This window comes from Haliotis cracherodii, unplaced genomic scaffold (genome assembly GCF_022045235.1).
Source record: "Haliotis cracherodii isolate W230 unplaced genomic scaffold, xgHalCrac1.p SCAF_22, whole genome shotgun sequence".
NCBI classification, from domain to species: Eukaryota; Metazoa; Mollusca; class Gastropoda; order Lepetellida; family Haliotidae; genus Haliotis; species Haliotis cracherodii.
The window spans coordinates 3,589,196-3,608,351 of record NW_027266278.1 but is presented as its reverse complement, the minus strand read 5'-3'; the positions used below and the strand labels follow the sequence as shown (position 1 = coordinate 3,608,351).

At 41.6% G+C, this 19,156-nt stretch overlaps 1 protein-coding gene across 1 annotated transcript; it reads left to right on the top strand.

Annotated features, from left to right (window-relative positions):
- The first annotated feature begins 4,248 nt into the window (after positions 1-4,248).
- LOC139471286 (uncharacterized) lies at positions 4,249-18,179 on the top strand. The gene is made up of 15 exons (XM_071253586.1): positions 4,249-4,270; positions 5,585-5,764; positions 6,057-6,318; positions 7,400-7,435; positions 8,724-8,887; positions 10,147-10,363; positions 10,746-10,919; positions 11,585-11,769; positions 12,597-12,756; positions 13,599-13,710; positions 14,220-14,370; positions 15,255-15,399; positions 16,479-16,644; positions 17,132-17,322; positions 18,040-18,179. Exons 2-15 carry the CDS (start codon positions 5,585-5,587, stop codon positions 18,099-18,101), a joined length of 2,205 nt encoding a protein of 734 aa, XP_071109687.1. The 5' UTR covers positions 4,249-4,270; the 3' UTR covers positions 18,102-18,179.
- The last annotated feature ends 977 nt before the right edge of the window (positions 18,180-19,156 follow it).

Sequence of the window (19,156 nt, the reverse complement as noted above, 5' to 3'; positions counted from 1 at the left end):
GCTGTCCAGTTATATTTCAGTTTGTCGAGCTATCTGTGCGAAATATTTTAACAATCCTAGCTTGGTTTACTCTAACTTTGCCGCAGCTGGTGTTAAATCTTCCATCGAGCATGGTAATGCTGTATCTCACCTTGTCGGACTCTTAGTGATTTTGCTGTAGCCAGACATAAATTTTGCAAACTATATTGTTTTAGATTGTCTCGAAAATTTGTACATCTGAACATAAATGGAATTTTTAATTCATAATTCATAAAAACCTATACTACTACATACATTGTTTATATCAATACAAACTACTGTATTACATTGTCTTGAAAATTCGTACATCTGTACATAAATGTAATTTTTAATTAATATATTAATTATACTACTTCATACATTTTTTGTGTTATATCTACCTAGACAGACTGTAGTCTGACTATAGTCAGTCAGTGAAAGTGAAAGTGTTTATCCCCATTGTTGGGCTACTGATTTTTAAACTAGAACAATAGCTGCTGGCAAAGTGAGAACCCACCCTAGCTTGTAAGTAGCCATATTGACGCAATATAATAGTCCATACAACTGACACAATCAATTCGACTTGATGAGAAGAGTTAATGATTAATTCAAACGAAATATTTACTTCGAGGTCAATTCTACCTTGCAATGGTCCAAAGTTCCAAAGATGAGCTGTTTATATTACTCTGTATATATGTGATGTTGACTCTGCTTTTCATATGGCTATGTTTCTATGTGATTAGGAGCGGTTGGGAAGGATAATGGTTAAGGCGTTGGACGGAAACCGGAAACCTGGGTTATATTCCCTGAATAAAAACGTGTTCCTACATGTCATTGCAAAACAATACTATTGCAAAAAGCGGTGTAAAGCACACTCACTCCCTTACGTGACCAATCGCACGTTGTTTGATAATATTGTATTCACTCTATTCAAATATGTGATTATACCAGATGCCTTTTCGTAGATATTGTTGTCTGTGTCTATAGAATAGCCACTCGAATGTACTGGAAACAGGACGAAGGTCCCGAAATAGCCCATGAATACACCTTTGTACACGACTAACCCACGTGACACTCTTAAGGGAAAGTTGGTCCTTGGGGGATTTGTAGTTAAATGCAAAGACCATAGATAGAGTAACATATCCATCTGCAGAGATTCAGGACAGTTGGTCAAAACTGAATGGAAATGTCAAAGTTTACTGCGAAAACAATATGTGAAATACTGGACGTCCATTAAATCTGTGTAACATTGGGGGAAATACATTTAGGCAAGATGTAGGCATCCCTATTGGCACCAATTGTCTTCCTCATCTTGCTGGTCTGTAACTTTATGCATATGCATAGGAATTTCTGCTCGGATTGACAAATTCAAAATAAGTGGATATGGTGAAGAAGTTTAACTTAAGCTTCAGGTATATGGATTATCTGATATCGTTCAATACCAGTCAATAGCCAATTCTCTTCCACTGATTTACCCACTTGAACTAGGAATAAAGAAGCCTAGTGAGGCTGCCTCATCTGTTTCATTTTTAGATATATTTAAAAGATTCAGAGTGACAAAACACTCTCCACAAGACTGAATGACAAGTCAAGTTCCAAAAGTCAACTTTCCCTTTATGTCGAGCAATATTCCAGCAGTTCCAGCCTTTGGTGTTTACATTTCTTTTGAGATACAATCGAGCATGCTCTTTCAATTGCAAAGAGCATCATGCGACTCTTGCTCAGAAGTTGTTTGATCAAGGTTACAACATTCAAGGCCCCAGTAAAGCTTTCAAAAGGTTCCATGGTACACGTGTGGGGGACATTTCCAAATGTGACGCATCAGTGACAAAAATGATGTCCGATGCAATTCCCTGTTTTGACTTGTACCATCCGTCCTCGTGTTTTAGGTGAACAATTGACTTGCCTTTGCTGGTTTTACCCACCTCAACTAGAAATAAAAGTGACAGGAAAAAAATCCACTTGACAAAACTCTCCTGGAAATGTGACTTAAATTTTCTAATAGTCAACTTTCGCTTTATTTTGAGCAATATTCCATCAGCTCCAGCCTTTGGGGTCTACAGTACACAACGTTTCAGGTGCAATCGAGCATGCTCTTTCTACCAAGTTTTCAAAGAGCGTCATACGAATCTTGCTCAGAAGTTGTTTGATCAATGTTACACCATTCTCCGCAGTAATGATTTCAACACGTTTCATCGAAGAATTTGTCTCATCATATTTGACTTCTACCACATGTTCCCGTGCTTTTTTCAGGTGAACAAGTGACTTGTATTTGCATGTGTTTGTGACAGGTGCCACCAGTGGGGCAGGATACGCTCACCTTTTCGCAAACACCTGGTATCATCACTTTTTGACATGTTCATGAAATAATCAGAATCGTACAATCGACACTGCTCTGATTTTGCCTTATGGAAAATCTCTTGTGTTTTATGTTAAATACTACACACACAAGGGGGTTAGGTACTAAGAACATAGATGTAGGTTTTCATGCAAAATGTGAGCGGGTGTCGGGTCTACTGGTAAATATACGTACATTGTCAATGCAAGAGAATAACCGTTCTAAATTTCTGCCGAAACAGATTCCTTGGCGAATAGCTGTGGAAATTATATGAATGTACCACTGAAATCCGGTGATGACACCAGGTGTTCGCGAAAAAGGTAAGCAAGGGGGAACATCCTTATCATTTTCGCTCAACAATGGGGTCTCAAATGCTACCACCAGAATCCTTATGCAAAATAACGTCAACGTCTGAGACCAACATCACTTCGGGCTTTCCTCCCACATTAAGCTGACACGCCGTGATATAACTGGAATAATGTTAAATGCGGCGTTAAATCCAACTCACTCACTCACTCTTAAAGTAGCGTAATACATGTCACAGTCCATTACACAGCAAGTTAAGTTTGACGTGATTGGAAATTTGTTGAAGGGAATACTAACGCTGGTCCCCTGAAACTGTCAAGGCAGCATTTTATTTGTTCATAGTTAAAATTACTGTCTTGTTTTGACCTACCTAGTGGGAGAGGCAGAGGTACTGACCATCCGTTACTGGTCTCCTGACTTTATTACAAAGAAGATCCGTCTACGATGTTTCTGTAAATTGTAAGCCGCAACTGACATTCATTTCCGGTATGACATTATTGTTGTGTCAATTTATGTAATCCCCTTCTCTTCAATAGGTATATTTTTGACCCGTGAAGATCAGGTGTAGAATAGGTATTCAGCAACCCATGCTAGCCAAGAAGGCGATTATGCTTGATGCATGTCACCGTATCCCAATTGCGTGGATTGGTGTGCATGATGTCAATCACTGGATGGTCTGGTCCAAACTTGATAATTTAAAGACCGCCGTCATATAGCTTGAATATTGGTGAGTGCGGAGTTAAAAACAAATATATAAAAAATATATATTTCAGGGAAGAGTGCAGTATACGGGACACGTTCCGCCAATGTGGTAAGGGATGTGAATGAGCCCATTGCTCAGTAACAGTTTCCAAGTTTTTCTGACGCCATCGTTGGCGCCTGGCTACAATAACAGCGGGTTGGAATTAAATGCTTTCGTAAGTTAATGTTATGTTTAATTTAAAAAAATACAATGTGTTAGGTCTATTGTGGCTCCGACGAATGTCACTGATGAGGTTGTCATGTGCAATTATGGAACTTCTATTTTCGAGTACTTATTGGATGTTGGTGTCTAATTTTCGACGTTTATGCATCGCTTTGATATTCAATTTCAAGATTTAAACCTACAAATGCAAGTGTCAATTTTTTCAGCTATTTTGAGTGAGTGAGTGAGTGAGTGAGTTGGGTTTAACGTTTAAGGCCGCTTTTAACAGTATTCCAGTTATATCGCGGCGTGTCAGCTTAATGTGGGAGGAAAGCCCGAAGTGATTCAGGTTTATGACGTTTACCACTTCAATGAAACCAACGAGTTTGGTCCTTACAAACCTAGAAACAAAATCGGGGCGAACCGGGATTCGAACCCACAATCATAGGTTTCTTGCGTGCCCGAGGGACGCAACTCTGCACATCAAATCGCGGCGTGCTTACTTTTATTTTTATTTTTCAAATAGTGATGTTGTCACGAGCGACATTATTTATAGCATCAAACAAACAAGGCTGATAGGTGCCCGATACCGTACATGTGTACCAGATTAGGTAATTCAGGTTCTGATATTTCTATCATGCCGTGGGCACGCCGAGATAAGACATTGTGTTAAAGTAGTTCATCCAGAAACTAATCTAAACATTCACTCACAGACGTCCAGACAGGTCAGTGGAGTTCGCAGTTAGTTTGCCGGAAACCCTTTGGATTTCTCAAAGAAATTTATCATGAAAGAAATTTTCTATGACAATTCATAGTTAACATGTTGAATATATTTATATTCAGTATGCAAATATTATAAATCTGCGTGTATTTTATATCAGCTCGTTAGCTTATTATAATAAAAAATATCTTGGTGAAATAACAACGGCATGTATATTATTTATATTTAACCAATTTGTGAACATCATGGCTGCAATACCTCATATAATCTAACATATGGTTGTAACGATCGTCCTAAATATTGTTCTTCTATGTTAATAGATAGGATCATTCCCCCGTTGCACTGAGCGATCTTAACGCTAAGGTGACCGTGACTCCTACTTTAACACAGGCTTACAATCATCGTTGCGCTAAGATCGCTTTGTGGAACGGGGCCCTTGTAGTTAAAAGACTTTACTCGCCGAAAAGGTTGATGGCTCAACACAGTGAAAATATTATTAATTGTAAATAAATAAGTGGTGTGTTTTAATGGAACCTGAAGCTATGACGAATCACAGGTTTAATCTAAGTGCCAAATGATTTGAAGCGGATCATATTTTTTTCAAAGGATACGGGACCTGAGGACTTGTACCAGTGTTAAACACTTAACGACGACATTGAGTGCACTTAAATATTTCATTTTCACATAGTGTATGGCTACACGCTGTTTGCTACAATATTGCAGTTGTTCGCGTCAGGAACGAATTTTTTGCTCGAAAGCCAGAGTTATTGTTGAAGAATGAACGCTTTAACCAGTACGCTACTCAGTCACCCGCCATCATTTAGAACTACATTCATATGACATTTGTGTGCTGGCGATTAGGTGCCTCACTCTAGCAGTGTTGGTTCGAATCCCGGATGGGACTCAACCCAAAAAAATACTAGAATCTGTACTTTTCTAAGAAAGTGTTATCCCAAATATAACATTTGTTACATTTATAAACATGTAAACCACACAACCGATGCCGTTTAGACTCTTAGAAATTAACTGTATTTCTCCTGTTGTTATTTATCAATAATACGTATACACATGTTTACCCCTTCCTTCAGTACTTAAATAATCAACAACCAGCATGCATATTTACAAAATATTAACGATCCTCACCACAAGTGCTTAAAGTGCTGCATCAGCGAGTTTAACTTAAGTGTAAATTGGAAAGGTGACTGAAAGGATATCCTGCCTGCAACCAAAAATCAACTATCCCGATTCTTAATCTTCCGTCTCTAAGTGATATAACATAACAACTCACTCACTCACTTTACCATTGGCATATTCGCAGATGATTTCTCTTCTCTTACTGGGGCTCGTCGTGGGCCCGTCGGCTGGGCTGACGGTGCCTGTAACCATTGGCAACCATTGGAGTGGTGGTTTCCAAGGCGATTTCTGTTTGCCATTCACTCTTGACGTCACTTCCTGGAGAGCTCGTCTTCAGTTCAGCATAGCAACAAAGTCTCTTGAGGTCAGAACAAACAGATCGATGGGTGGTCGATATAATAAGGGGCACTGTCATTACGCTGTAGTTTTAAGGGCGAGGGTGCATTTCGCTCATTTTTTGCTTATCCGTTAACAAAATGATTGAGTTTGTTCTAAACATTGTCTTTTTGGAACTTTCGTGATAACAAGAACCCAAGAAAGGAAACAATGTTTATGACAAACACGCAAAGGTTCGCTATCTTAATTTCTCAATATTTCAACCCTTCCATAACGACTTCAGTGGTTTTAAGCTATCTTGTATATTTGGACACCTTCAGATATGGCTTGCTGACATTGAGTCTCAGACTGCGGACGGTCGCGAGTATGTGCTGGTCAACAAGCCATTTAATGGAGATGAACATCCGGGTGACAAGCTGTGTGTGTCGTTCCTCGGACACGCTGACGGCGACGTCACCCCAACAGCGAATGTCATCATCGAGAACATGCCCGACCCCACAACACCACCATCAACGACATCGACCACCACTACCACCACCACGACAACCCCAACTACTACGAGGACACTGGGGCCTGGCGAGAGTACGGTTGTTGTGAATGTTGATTGATCCACAGCCACAGATACACACACACACAAACATATATACACACATACAGACACATACACACACAGAGCCACACATACATACACACACATACATACACACACAGAGACAAACATACACACACATATACATACACACAGAGCCACACACACACACACAGAGCCACACATACACACATACATATGCACACACAGAGCCAGACATACACACACACATACAGAGCCACACGTACACACAGAGCCACATATACACACACAGAGCCACACAAACACACACAGAGCCACACATACACACACACAGAGCCACATATACACACACACATACATACACTCACACACACATACACCTCATACACACACGGCCACACACAGACACACACACCACACGCGGCCACACCCACATACACACTCACGTGCATGCACGTCGCTATATAAGTGCATTAATCTTATCACCTCACCTACTTGAGACATACATATGCTCAGTTACAAATATTTGGGGAAGCAATCTTTTCTTTTTTGGGGTGCAAAGCGCGTTTACCACATAACGTCACGACATTTGATTGTAAGTAAGCTCAGGGAGAAACTATCAGTTGTCATCCTTACTTGCTGTGTTAACGCTTCCATGATAACATACCCGTACTGCGTGCAGATGCCATGAACATGCCCAGAAAACACGTTTGTCACGCTTTCACTGAAAAATCCGGCAATCGCAATCAACGCTCGCCTAACTTGACGCCTCGAACATGTGTCATGGATGTATATTACGTGTAGTTCCTTAAGATTATTTGGAAAGAGAATATATTAACCTCTTAATCTAAGAAAAATATATCGCAGTTATTTGATTCCATTACTTACACTCTGATACTCTCTTCAGTCCGTGTAACGGGGTCCATAGACATGCACTGTGTCTCGATTTGGATTTGGAGGCATGCAATCCTCGGAAGGACATTCGTAATACTATGTTCTCATGGCAATGTATGCGATAAACCGGACGTTAAAAAGTGCTATTGTGATTCGATACCCCAAATAATTGGATAATGATTTCTACTTTGTTTGCAGCGTGGCCACCAACGACGACACACCCTCCAACCACGAGTACGTTGACAGAACTTACAAAGCCAAGTTACAGAATAAAATGGATTAACATATTTTACCTTAGTGTCATAAAATTAACTTCAAAACCGCCGATGCTCGTTTAAGACAGTTTTTTACAGTTTCACGTTAATGTAATTTGTCATGCTCCCACAATGTCTCCGTTGTAAATACAGTATTGTAAAACTCCATAAGTGGCACCCCTTGTCTTCGGAAACTCCATAAGTGGCACCCCTTGTCTTCGGAAACTCCATAAGTGGCACCCCTTGTCTTCGGAAACTCCATAAGTGGCACCCCTTGTCTTCGGAAACTCCATTGTTCGGACCCCTTGTCTTCGGAAACCCTATTAGTGGGACCCCTTGTCTTCGGAAACCTTATAAGTGGGACCCCTTGTCTTCGGAAACCCTATCAGTGGGACCCCTTGTATTCGGAAACCCAATTAGTGGGACCCCTTGTATTCGGAAACCCTATTAGTGGGACCCCTTGTATTCGGAAACCCAATTAGTGGGACCCCGTGTCTTCGGAAACTCCATTGGTGGGACCCGTTGTCTTCGGAAACTCCATAAATGGCACCCGTTGTCTTCGGAAACTCCATAAGTGACACCTGTTGTCTTCGGAAACTCCATAAGTGGCACCCCTTGTCTTCGGAAACTCCATTGTTCGGACCCCTTGTCTTCGGAAACCCTATTAGTGGGACCCCTTGTCTTCGGAAACCTTATAAGTGGGACCCCTTGTCTTCGGAAACCCTATCAGTGGGACCCCTTGTCTTCGGAAACCCTATTAGTGGGACCCCTTGTATTCGGAAACCCAATTAGTGGGACCCCTTGTATTCGGAAACCCTATTAGTGGGACCCCTTGTATTCGGAAACCCAATTAGTGGGACCCCGTGTCTTCGGAAACTCCATTGGTGGGACCCGTTGTCTTCGGAAACTCCATAAATGGCACCCGTTGTCTTCGGAAACTCCATAAGTGACACCCCTTGTCTTCGGAAACTCCATAAGTGGCACCCCTTGTCTTCGGAAACTCCATAAGTGGCACCCCTTGTCTTCGGAAACTCCATTGGTGGGACCCCTTGTCTTCGGAAACCCTATAAGGGGCACCCCTTGTCTTCGGAAACCTTATTAGTGGGGAACCTTATGATAGTAAACAAGGTCTTCCGTACGAATACTGTGGATACGTATTTTAATTAATACGTATTGATCTGTCTATCCGGACAATTTCAAATTTGCACAACTAGTCAGTGAAAAACATATAAGAGTGGTCGTACTTGATACTCAGTCTTTGTCACCAGAGGGCACTAGGTCAGAGCACGTGCCTCACAACCAGACTTTAACAATGGAGCTGATCCAGAACCGGAATGGTCAGTGGGAGGGTCAGTTCTGTGTGGACCTCAAGGAGGAGATTCAGGCCTGGGAACTCCTCATGACATTCAGTGTCGGTGTCACCAGCATCCAGGTGAGTTCAAGGTCGGAAGCCATGCACAATACCTGTTTTAGAGTGTCTGCCGGGAGTGTAGAAAGTCGATGTTAAAAGTGATACTCTTTGTTACCCTGTCTGGCTCTTGGTATTAACGGGATGAGACAAGGACTGGTTCGGTTGGAGTTTAATGTATCTCAGCAGGGTATCCATGTCAAACTGCGGTATGGTATCTCAGTGAGTTAGCACTAAAAGTCGGCATACGTCCAGGCTGGTACACGCAGCCATACAAATAGGTGCACTCATGTCGCTATGAGTGCATAATCTTATACGCGACATTAACCTCGACTTCATCTCATCTTGTGGTTGAAGTAATACATTGGAGACAAATTCTGACTGCTGGTATATATTTGTTTATGTTGTCCTTTTTTATGTCCTATTAAAAGGAGCTTGGGTCATATACAGAAGTCCGAAGTGTAAAAAGTCCGAGGTAGTGAATGGGTCAGTTTGAGTAATGGTACTTTATTAAGGAACTGAGAGCACCGGAGAAAACTTCCGGTTTTCACCGAAATCCGAATTTGACAGTGTCCGATTTGGACAGATTCCACCGTATGCTACTCAACTCAAACGACTTAAAGAACACCCACAGTTGGAAGCCTTGACAAATCACCTTTCATTTCTTTTGAGTACATTACTTGCTCGTACTCGACCCGTGAAGATCCGGGGTAGAATAGGTCTTCAGTAACCCATGCTTGCCGTAAAAGGCGACTATGCTTGTCGTAAGAGGCGACTAACGGGATCGGGTGGTCAGGCTCGCTGACTTGGTTGATGCATGTCATCGTATCCCAAGTGCGTGGATCGATGTTCGTGATATTAATTACTGATTGTCTTGTCAAGACTCGATTATTACAGACCATTGTCATATAGCTGGAATATTGCTGACTGCGGCGTTAAACAACAAACAAACAAACAAACTTGCTCGCACTCAGAATAAAAGAATGCTTCCTGAATACATCTTAAATTAGCCTTTTTTAACATATTTTAGTCTATCTGTACATATAGCGTTGTTATCAATCAATACGTACAACTGTTGAAATGAACAAAGTCTGGTTCTCATTCATATGAACAGGTCAGGACGTTTGGCTCATTACTCAACTTTAGTACAGTTCCTAGGACCAATAAGGTCCTTATAATACCATGGTCTTTATGGTGTCGCTAATCGGCACGGTGGTCGTATATTGTATCTGATTGATTTATGACAACTGTGTTATAGGAACGTATGTCCTCTCTTCATTTAGAACTACGAAGGTGATATAGTTGGATCAACTTCCGGCTGCTCTAAAAAATGGGTTATGGTCAACCGGAAAACCAAAGGCGTCCATTACGCCGGGGACCATTACTGTGTCCGGTTGACGGGAAACGTGTGCAGTGGGTCCGGAGACCCCAGCGGAACTGCCGTCCTTGTCGACGTCACCAACGATGGACAGACGCTGCCTCGTGTGCCAGTTGTTACAGGTCAGTGTCTTGGATTCCGCCTCGGTGATCCGTTCATATGTTTTTTATCACCGTTTTGTCGTTAACGCCAGTGGAGTCTATGTTTGATTGCGCCCACTCCCCAACCCCCTCCCACCACGGCGTGAGACGTTGCCCATACTATCAATCGCTGGATTGTCTTGTTGGGGCTCGATTATAAACATACCCCCATATACATGTAGCTGGAATATTGCTGAGCGCTGGGTAAAACAACAAACAAACAATTAAAGAGCCATTCTTAATATCGGACTATTCAATACAAAATACGGGACAAATAACACTTCCTGCATATAGACCATTGACATGCAGCCATCGCGATGTGGTTGCCAAGTGATATTTAGGTGTGACTAATATCTTTAACCAGGAGCCCAGACTACCAAGTACAACTATGCCGAGATCCTGATGAAGTCCATCCTGTTCTACGAGGCTCAGAGATCCGGGAAACTCCCCCCTGACAACAGGATCCCCTGGAGGGGGGACTCCGCCCTGGGAGACAAGGGGGCTAACGGGGAGGACCTCACTGGAGGATGGTATGACGGTGAGTTTCTACCCACAGGTTCTTTAAATGATGTGTTTGAATGAAAATATGATTCATTTGAACATCTTTGTGATTGTTTTCTAGTTTTTATTATTTTATTTGTCTCACTTCATATTATAGAAGAATGCCAGCTAAAACAAGAAATAAGAATTTAGCTGGTTTTAAACTGGGCATTTGTCGCTAAAAGCTCTCGAGCTTGGTTCCGCACATTGACTTTAGTAGTATCTATGATTGGGGCTCTGCCGCTACCAAGCCTGGACCATTCCCGAAATCTAACAATGCTTCTATGGGGGTCTACACTACTACTATTTTTGTGTTTCTTGGCGTTTCTTTGTTTTTTTATACAAATTGTTTGAATGGAAGCTGCTTCTAAATTAGTAGATCAGGATCTGCTTACGCTGGTGTCGTCACAGATTTTCGGTGATCCATTCATATGGTTTTCACCGCTGTTTTTGTTTTTGTTGCCAGTGGAATCTGCTATCCTTTTACGTTTAAGTCTGATAGATAATGTTATATTGTTCTTACTTAATATGGTATAATTTATGGTAAAATTTAAAATAATGCTTGTTGGATGATATCATGGCAAAAATTTGATTTTGATTGTCACATATAATTTTCCCCGGTATGATATGAGTTTAAGCGGCACTTGAACGTTACTCTTTCAGCTGGCGATAACGTCAAATTCAACTTCCCCATGGCTTTTAGTACAACCCTTCTGACCTGGAGTCTGATTGAATACAAGGACGCCTACGAGAAGACGGGTCAGCTGGAGAAGATGTACGAGTGCATCAAGTGGTCTCTGGACTACTTCATCAAGTGTCACACCAAGCCGAATGAGCTATATGGACAGGTAAAGAGGGTTGCCTTAGTCAGAGTTTTCAAATGTCTGATATAAAACTGTCGACACTGTTGTACTCAAGTGATCTTAAAGATCCCGTGGTTTAGTAATAATCGATTTTCCGGAATACAGTAAACTACGGTTATAACGAACTCGAGGGGACCAATAATTTTAGTTCGTAATAACCGTAGTTCGTTATTAGCAGACATCCAGCATATATACAACTGGTCGGAACTAAAAAATAGGTTCGTTATATCGGTCAGTTCGTTATAAGCATGTTCGTTATAAACGTAGTTTACTGTAGTTATATTTGGAGCTTAGGGCATTAACAACCTTACATTTTATGTTAGTATGAGCAGATGAACAGTATTTGACATTTTGTGTTGTATAAAAGTTGCACACGCGTATAATAGGATCTGGACCAGTATGTTGTTTATGAATTCATGTATACCATATTATATTATGTTGTCAACCGATCTCGAGGGGTATATGACGTAATGTACCCTGTGTGTGAACCTATGTATGTCAGGGACATACAGGGTACATCACACAATATACCCCCGAGAGATCGGTTGACCCTCACCGACATTCATTCATACAGATCCGGAATATATGTCCGAAGTTTCACCGAGTAAAACGCTTTGATGGAGCCATTCAGACGATGCAAACAAAATAACCGAAAATTACCGAAGATGTGTTCCAACTGATTTCTCAGCAGGGTATATGAGTGGGCTACATGGATATAATTGCTGCTCTTTAGCCAATCAGAAGCTAGTTATTGAATGTAAGGTGAGATAATAACCAATTTTACCTCATCAAAATTTTAAATGATTATAAAGATTGGAGATGGCGGTGCTGACCACGGCACGTGGACCAGCCCAGAGCGCATGACCGGAACTAGACCAGCCTTCAAGATTGATGCATCTAGTCCTGGCTCCGATCTGGCCATGGAGACCGCTTCAGCCATGGCTGCTGGTTCCATTGCCTTCAAAGACAAAGGTAAGGAGGATTTGATGACGCCCAGTTTTTATAGCCACGAATAAACTTTAGGTGGACAGCCTATCCTCTACCTAAAATGCTTGGCGTGCCCCGGCGTGATATTCCTGGAATATTGATACAAGCGGTGGAAAGTTTCAACTAACCGGAAGAATCTGGCAAATGAGGAGACTTCTCTTCCATGTGATGGATGAATAATTACTTCTTTGTCATTGGCATCTTACGAAATTAATTATTTCGACCTTGAATTCGACGAGAAGGTCACATTTTGAAAACCTTTTGCCGACCAGTAGTTGCACCTGCTTTCATCACATTCCGGTGGAGGCAATATAGAGGATGAATTACCAGCATCTGACGACATCGGTATCGATGGGCAACAAGTAAAGAGTATTTCTATGTTATGGTGACAAGAAAGCAAATTTATCTTTTTCTCCTCACGGAGCAAGGAGCTGCACCTTGGACTTGAAATATTTTTTTTTCAAAATTGGACAAAAACGTGAACAATTGGAATTGATATAAGAGACACTAGGAGTTGTAGCAGTATCACATGGGGCTTAATGTGTCTCTGGTTAGGTTTACGCCACGAGCTGGAGGCGAATTTATCTCACCAACATGTTTTAATATAACGTTATTAAAGAATTAAAACAAATTTAAAATTTATAACACAGCTGCTGTTTGATTGAGCTGAGGTTAACTTGTGCTATGTCGCGTGACTTTCATTGACTCGAAAAAGCGTGCGGCTTTTTCTTCGCGGTGGAATTTTAGGGCTTTATTCTGCCTCTCAGAAATCCACATATCAAGTTGTAAGATATTGACACGTGTGTTCTCTGTTCGTGTCATGACAGACCCCGCATACTCGGCCACTCTGCTGAAACACGCCAAGCAGCTGTTTGATTTTGGGAAAGATCACCAGGGGAAATACAGTGCAGCTATTTCCAATGCCGCCGCTTTCTATGCGTACGTACACAAGTCTTACTTTATGTGTAATAACAAATATTTTCCAAGGAACTGATTAAATATATGATACATTTGTGTCACTAGCACAAAGGGACTTTAATGCTATCATCATCATCCATCCATCATGATGATGATGAAATATTCATTACCATCATCATCATCATCATCATCATCATCATCATCATCAAATATCTATCATCATCATCATCATCATCATCCCATCATCATCCTCGTCGTCGTCATCATCATCATCATCATCATCATCATCATCAAATCATCATCATCATCATCATTAAATCATCATCATCATCAAATCATCATCATCATTAAATCATCATCATCATCATCAAATCATCATCATCATCATCATCATCAAATCATCATCATCATCAAATCATCAAATCATCATCATCATCATCAAATCATCATCATCATCATCAATTCATCAAATCATCATCAAATCATCATCATCAATATCAACCTTAACAATAATATGATAATCATTATAGATCCCAGGATTACGAGGATGAGAACAGCTGGGGAGGTGTGTGGCTGTACAAGGCGACTGGAGATCAGACCTACCTGGACTATGCAGAGAAACACTTCGTGAACAAAACCGCCTGGGGCTTCTCCTGGGATGAGAAGATCGGTGGTGCCAATGTAAGTGGAAATCCTTTCCTAATCTTCAACGTCTAAACATCTCATGTATTACACCACTCGTTGTACCACTATGGCAACTAAACTGTAGTTCGGCGAGAGAAAAACAAAAATAACCGTTAGATTGAGCTACTAAAATTGCTACGAAACAAACGGAATATTTACAGCTCCCTTTGAAACTCATTACAATCAAATCTTTTGCATCTCTCCGAAAGAGTTACCACATTGGAGTAAAAAAAATTGCTTATAGAACGATTCAGATTTCTTTGGATTTACGCGTATTGAAATGGCTTGGAGAAGCAGCTTGCTGGAAATGATTTTAGCGCATGCGTGCTTGGCGACGGGGGAGCGAAATGATCAGAGGAAGGCAAGTGACAGATATATCGTCATGCAAATCTCTGTCACATCCAAGTCGGATTATAACAGAAATAACATATCCAGGGACAACAGTTTGTCGTCAACACAACTTTATAATGTTAACTATTGATGATGCTATGAGGTGGTGAGGTGAAATGGGGTTTAACGTCGCGTCCAAGATTATTGCACTTATATAGCGACGTGCATGCACGCATGTGTGTGGCTGCTTGTACTAGTCCGGACTGATGCCGATTTAAAGTGCTAGCACACTGAGATACCATGCCGCAGCTTAACACGAATATCCCACTCAGACACAGTATACTGACTCCGAGCCGACCAGTCCTTGTTTTATCCCTTTAATGCCGAGCGCCAGACAGGGTAACAACAAGTACCATCTTTTAACGTATAACGGTATGACGCGGCCGGGGATCGAACCCCGGACCTTCCGCTCTCTGGGCGGACGCTCTACCACAAGACCACGGAGGCGGTCATGATGCTATGAAGATGACGCTTGTGTTTTATTCTTTCAGCTCCTGCTGTATAACCTCACCAAGAAGGACAGGTACAAGAAGGTCGTGGAAGGCACGTTCGTGTCCTGGTTCCCGGGGGGTGATATCGACTACAGCCCCAAATGTCTGGCCTTCAGACTGCAATGGGGATCTCTCAGATATGCAGGTAATCAGGTGGCGATAGTCGTTGTGTTTGGGTGTTGTTTAACGGTGCAGTCGGCAATAATAACCACAAAAAAACTGATGACTGAAAACATGGGCATCAATACTGGTCAACGAAGTATGATCACTCACAATCAGCCACGTCAAAGATGATAGTGGCAGTTGGAGTGAGTGAGTGAGTGAGTAGGTGTTTACACGGCCCCTGAGCTTAAATATATAGTCGCTATATTAGTACTATAAACTACGTTTATAACGAACACTCGTATAACGATCTGACCGATATAACGAACTTATCTTTTAGTCAAGGCCTTTTTTGGTATATATGCTGTATATATGCTTATAACGAACTACGGTTATTACGAACTAGAATTAGTGGTCATTTTAAGTTCGTTATAACCGCAGCTTACTGCACAAGAAACACAAATAAGAAACAGCATTAGATACGTTGTTTCATTGCTGTAGGATATTATTCATCCTCGATTTTGCTCAGTATGAAAACCAAAGTGTTTGACATAGATAACTTTTCCAACTCTCAGGCACAATATAGTAATAATTGAATAAGTGGAGTAAGATTGAACACAGTTTTTATTGGCTAACGTATGAGTCTCATTAGCCCCTAACTGAATGATATATACATGTATTTACAATATGGACGTATCTGTGCCGTCGTATAGCTGCTGTGATAATAACCATTGGTCTATCGTTATACACAAGACTCACATATTCACTGACGTAGTGACAAAGACCCGTGAAGATCCGGATTTGAATAGGTCTTCAGCAGCCCATGCCTGTCGTAAGAGGCGACTAACCGGATCAGGTGATCAGGCTCGCTGACTTGGTTGATGCAACTCATCGAATCCAAATTGTTTTAATCGATGCTCATGATGTCAATCACTGGATTGTTGGGTCCATACTTGATTATTTACAGACCGCCGTCAAACAGCTGGAATATTGCAGAGTGCGGCGTTAAACAGCAAACAAAACAAAAAAAGGTCTGATTATTGGGGTAGTTATTGTTGTATACGCGAACGGCTGAATGATATTTTGTTTGTTGGGTCATAAAACACTATCCATTACTTTCAGCAAACACGGCCTTCCTCGCTCTGGCGGCCGCCGACGCTGGGCTCAGCCCAGACTTATACCGGAAGTGGGCGATGACCCAGCTCCACTACGCATTTGGCGACACCGGAAGAAGTTTTATCGTAGGGTTTGGCGTTAATCCACCGGAGAGGCCCCATCATAGAGCTAGGTTTGTGGAGCGATCATAAACCCAACATTGGCCGATAGCAATACCGACTTTGATGAAACCCATGAGCGCGCATGGTGCTGAGAAACCAAGAATAGTACCCAAGGCTCATCTGGGATTCGAACCAAGGACATATTTCAGTCGGAAGCCAATAACGGAGACAATACCTCAGCAAAGTCAGTGAACGATTGAGAACACATGTTGAGTTGATGTACCCTCTGCGTTTGGCTCGGGGTACACGGCCACACAATTGATACATCAAACACGAATACGTACATACACCCGGAAGACTAGTGTCAAGATTAATGGTGTCACCCTTGGCAAATGACTTCAATCGGGTGATCCTTAACTTCTTTTGAGTAGTATATATGAGACTGCTTTAAAGTCCAATTGGGATGTGTGCGGTTTTTTCTGCAATTACTTTTAAATATTCGATACTGACCGGTGTATCAAATGTTCAAATCAACTTAGCAGAATGTTTCTTCGGCAGCTCCTGTCCCATGCTGCCGGCGCCATGTGAGTGGGAGTCTCAGACCCAGAAGGGCCCCAACCCCCACACCCTGTACGGCGCCATGGTGGGCGGCCCCGGTAAAGACGACAGCTACAAGGACGACAGAAAAGACTACGTCAAGAACGAGGTGGCGTGCGACTACAACGCCGGCATGCACGCCTCTACAGCAGGTGCGTGAACGTGTATGAAGCTACAGCCTTTTAACATAGTTATAGCATCAGAGTGTGTGATGTGAACAGTGGGTGTGTAGATTGAAGGTTCTGATTAAGTCTTTGCCGCAGGTACAATACATTAATTTGGAGCACAGAACATAATGAATACCTATCTAAATGGAAAAATGTATGGAAAACCACGTAAAGTGACTGATTAAAATAGTTTAGTTTAAGGCGGCATAAAATAGTTTTCCAGTAACGTCACGGCGTGTCAACTTGAGGTTGGAGAAAGGCCCGAAGTGACGCTGTTTCAAAAAAGCGATGTGTATATATTTGACAACTGCAAGAAATACCCTAATTATACATTTAATACTACATTAAAATATGGTTACCTCGATGTCCTGAATAACCTCGAGTTATCCGTAGTTGTTATAACACCATTTAATCGGTTCCAGTTCTTCAGGAATGGTAAAGTTGCATCGCCTTAGTTTATTTAATATTCCTGGTGGGGCGGGGGTGAGGATGGAAATGAGGTCTGGGATCTCTGTTCCAGACTGACCGACATTTTCTCTGAATTGAGGAGTGCTGCTATGTATTTTTATACAGCGCATTTCTTAAGGACATTCAACCTTAACCGATACAACGAGGTAATTACGTTCGGGTAAAGTTTTACATAAATGTTTGGAGCAGTGTTTATGTTTAGTATAAGTTAATTATTTTGTTTGTGTTTTACAGCACTGGAACACCTCGCCCTTGCACACATACTGCCAACAACGTACAAAGATGTCTGTCCCTAACCGGCATGTTGATGTACATATATCACTGTATATCGTGATAGGGAACTTGGATTGATTAAATATTGTCACTTTCCAGAATCGTCTTGTCATTATTACAGTACATGCTGTTCAATCGGAAGCTTGCAACTGTGGCATACAATGTTAGATTTCCATCTTTCCACATTAACATTAGGTGGCTAATCATTTTATCAGAGTATGTTAAAAGTGTCGATAGTGTCTCTAATTCGTCAGTACAGACAATATCGTGAAGTCTTGTCACTCAGAAGACACGGGTTCGATCCGGAAAAGGCATTGGGTCCGGTTGTATCAAGCTTTAATGATGTATTAACGTGTCATTAAACCTTCATTAACTATTGGTGTGTTAAGAACTTAATGTAGCCATTAGTTAATGAGGGTTTGAATACCGGGTCCAGAATGATAATAATTAAAGCGACAAAACCGTTCCGTATCCAATAGAAATCTCTGCATTAAGCAGTGTCGATACTACTATTCCGACTATATCATGAACATGAGTTTATGAATCACTATCAAATAGTAAAGATACCAGGTGTCCGTGAAAAGGTGAGCGTATCATGCCCTACCTGTTGAACCCGTCACAAACACATGCAAAGTCATGTCAATTGTTCACCCGAAAAAACATGGGAACTTATGGTAAAAGTCAAAATAGGGAATTGCATCGGGCGTCATTTTTGTCCAGAAAAGACACTGGACGATACATACCAGTTCCCAATAATTGCCAATAGTTTCCAATAGTTTCTTGTCGGAAGACCCGAGTTTGATCCGGAGAAAGGCGCTTGATGATATATGACAATTCCGAATCATTGCCAATAGTTTCCAATCTGAAGATCCGAGTTTGATCCTGAACAGGCGCTGGATGATGTATAACAGTTGCGAATCATTGCCAACAGTTTCCAATCTGAAGATCCGAGTTTGATCCTGAACAGGCGCTGGATGATATATAACAGTTCCGAATCATTGCCAATAGTTTCCAATCTGTAGATCCGAGTTTGATCCGGAACAGGTGCTGGATGATATATAACAGTTCCGAATCGTTG

What these genes read in the sequence shown, in the direction of transcription:
- LOC139471286 (XM_071253586.1), top strand. Translation starts at nt 5,585, where the DNA reads ATGATTTCTCTTCTCTTACTGGGGCTCGTCGTGGGCCCGTCGGCTGGG. An exon ending in TAGCAACAAAGTCTCTTGAG is followed by an intron (nt 5,765 to 6,056) that starts GTCAGAACAAAC and finishes GGACACCTTCAG; the next exon opens with ATATGGCTTGCTGACATTGA. An exon ending in GACACACCCTCCAACCACGA is followed by an intron (nt 7,436 to 8,723) that starts GTACGTTGACAG and finishes CTTTGTCACCAG; the next exon opens with AGGGCACTAGGTCAGAGCAC.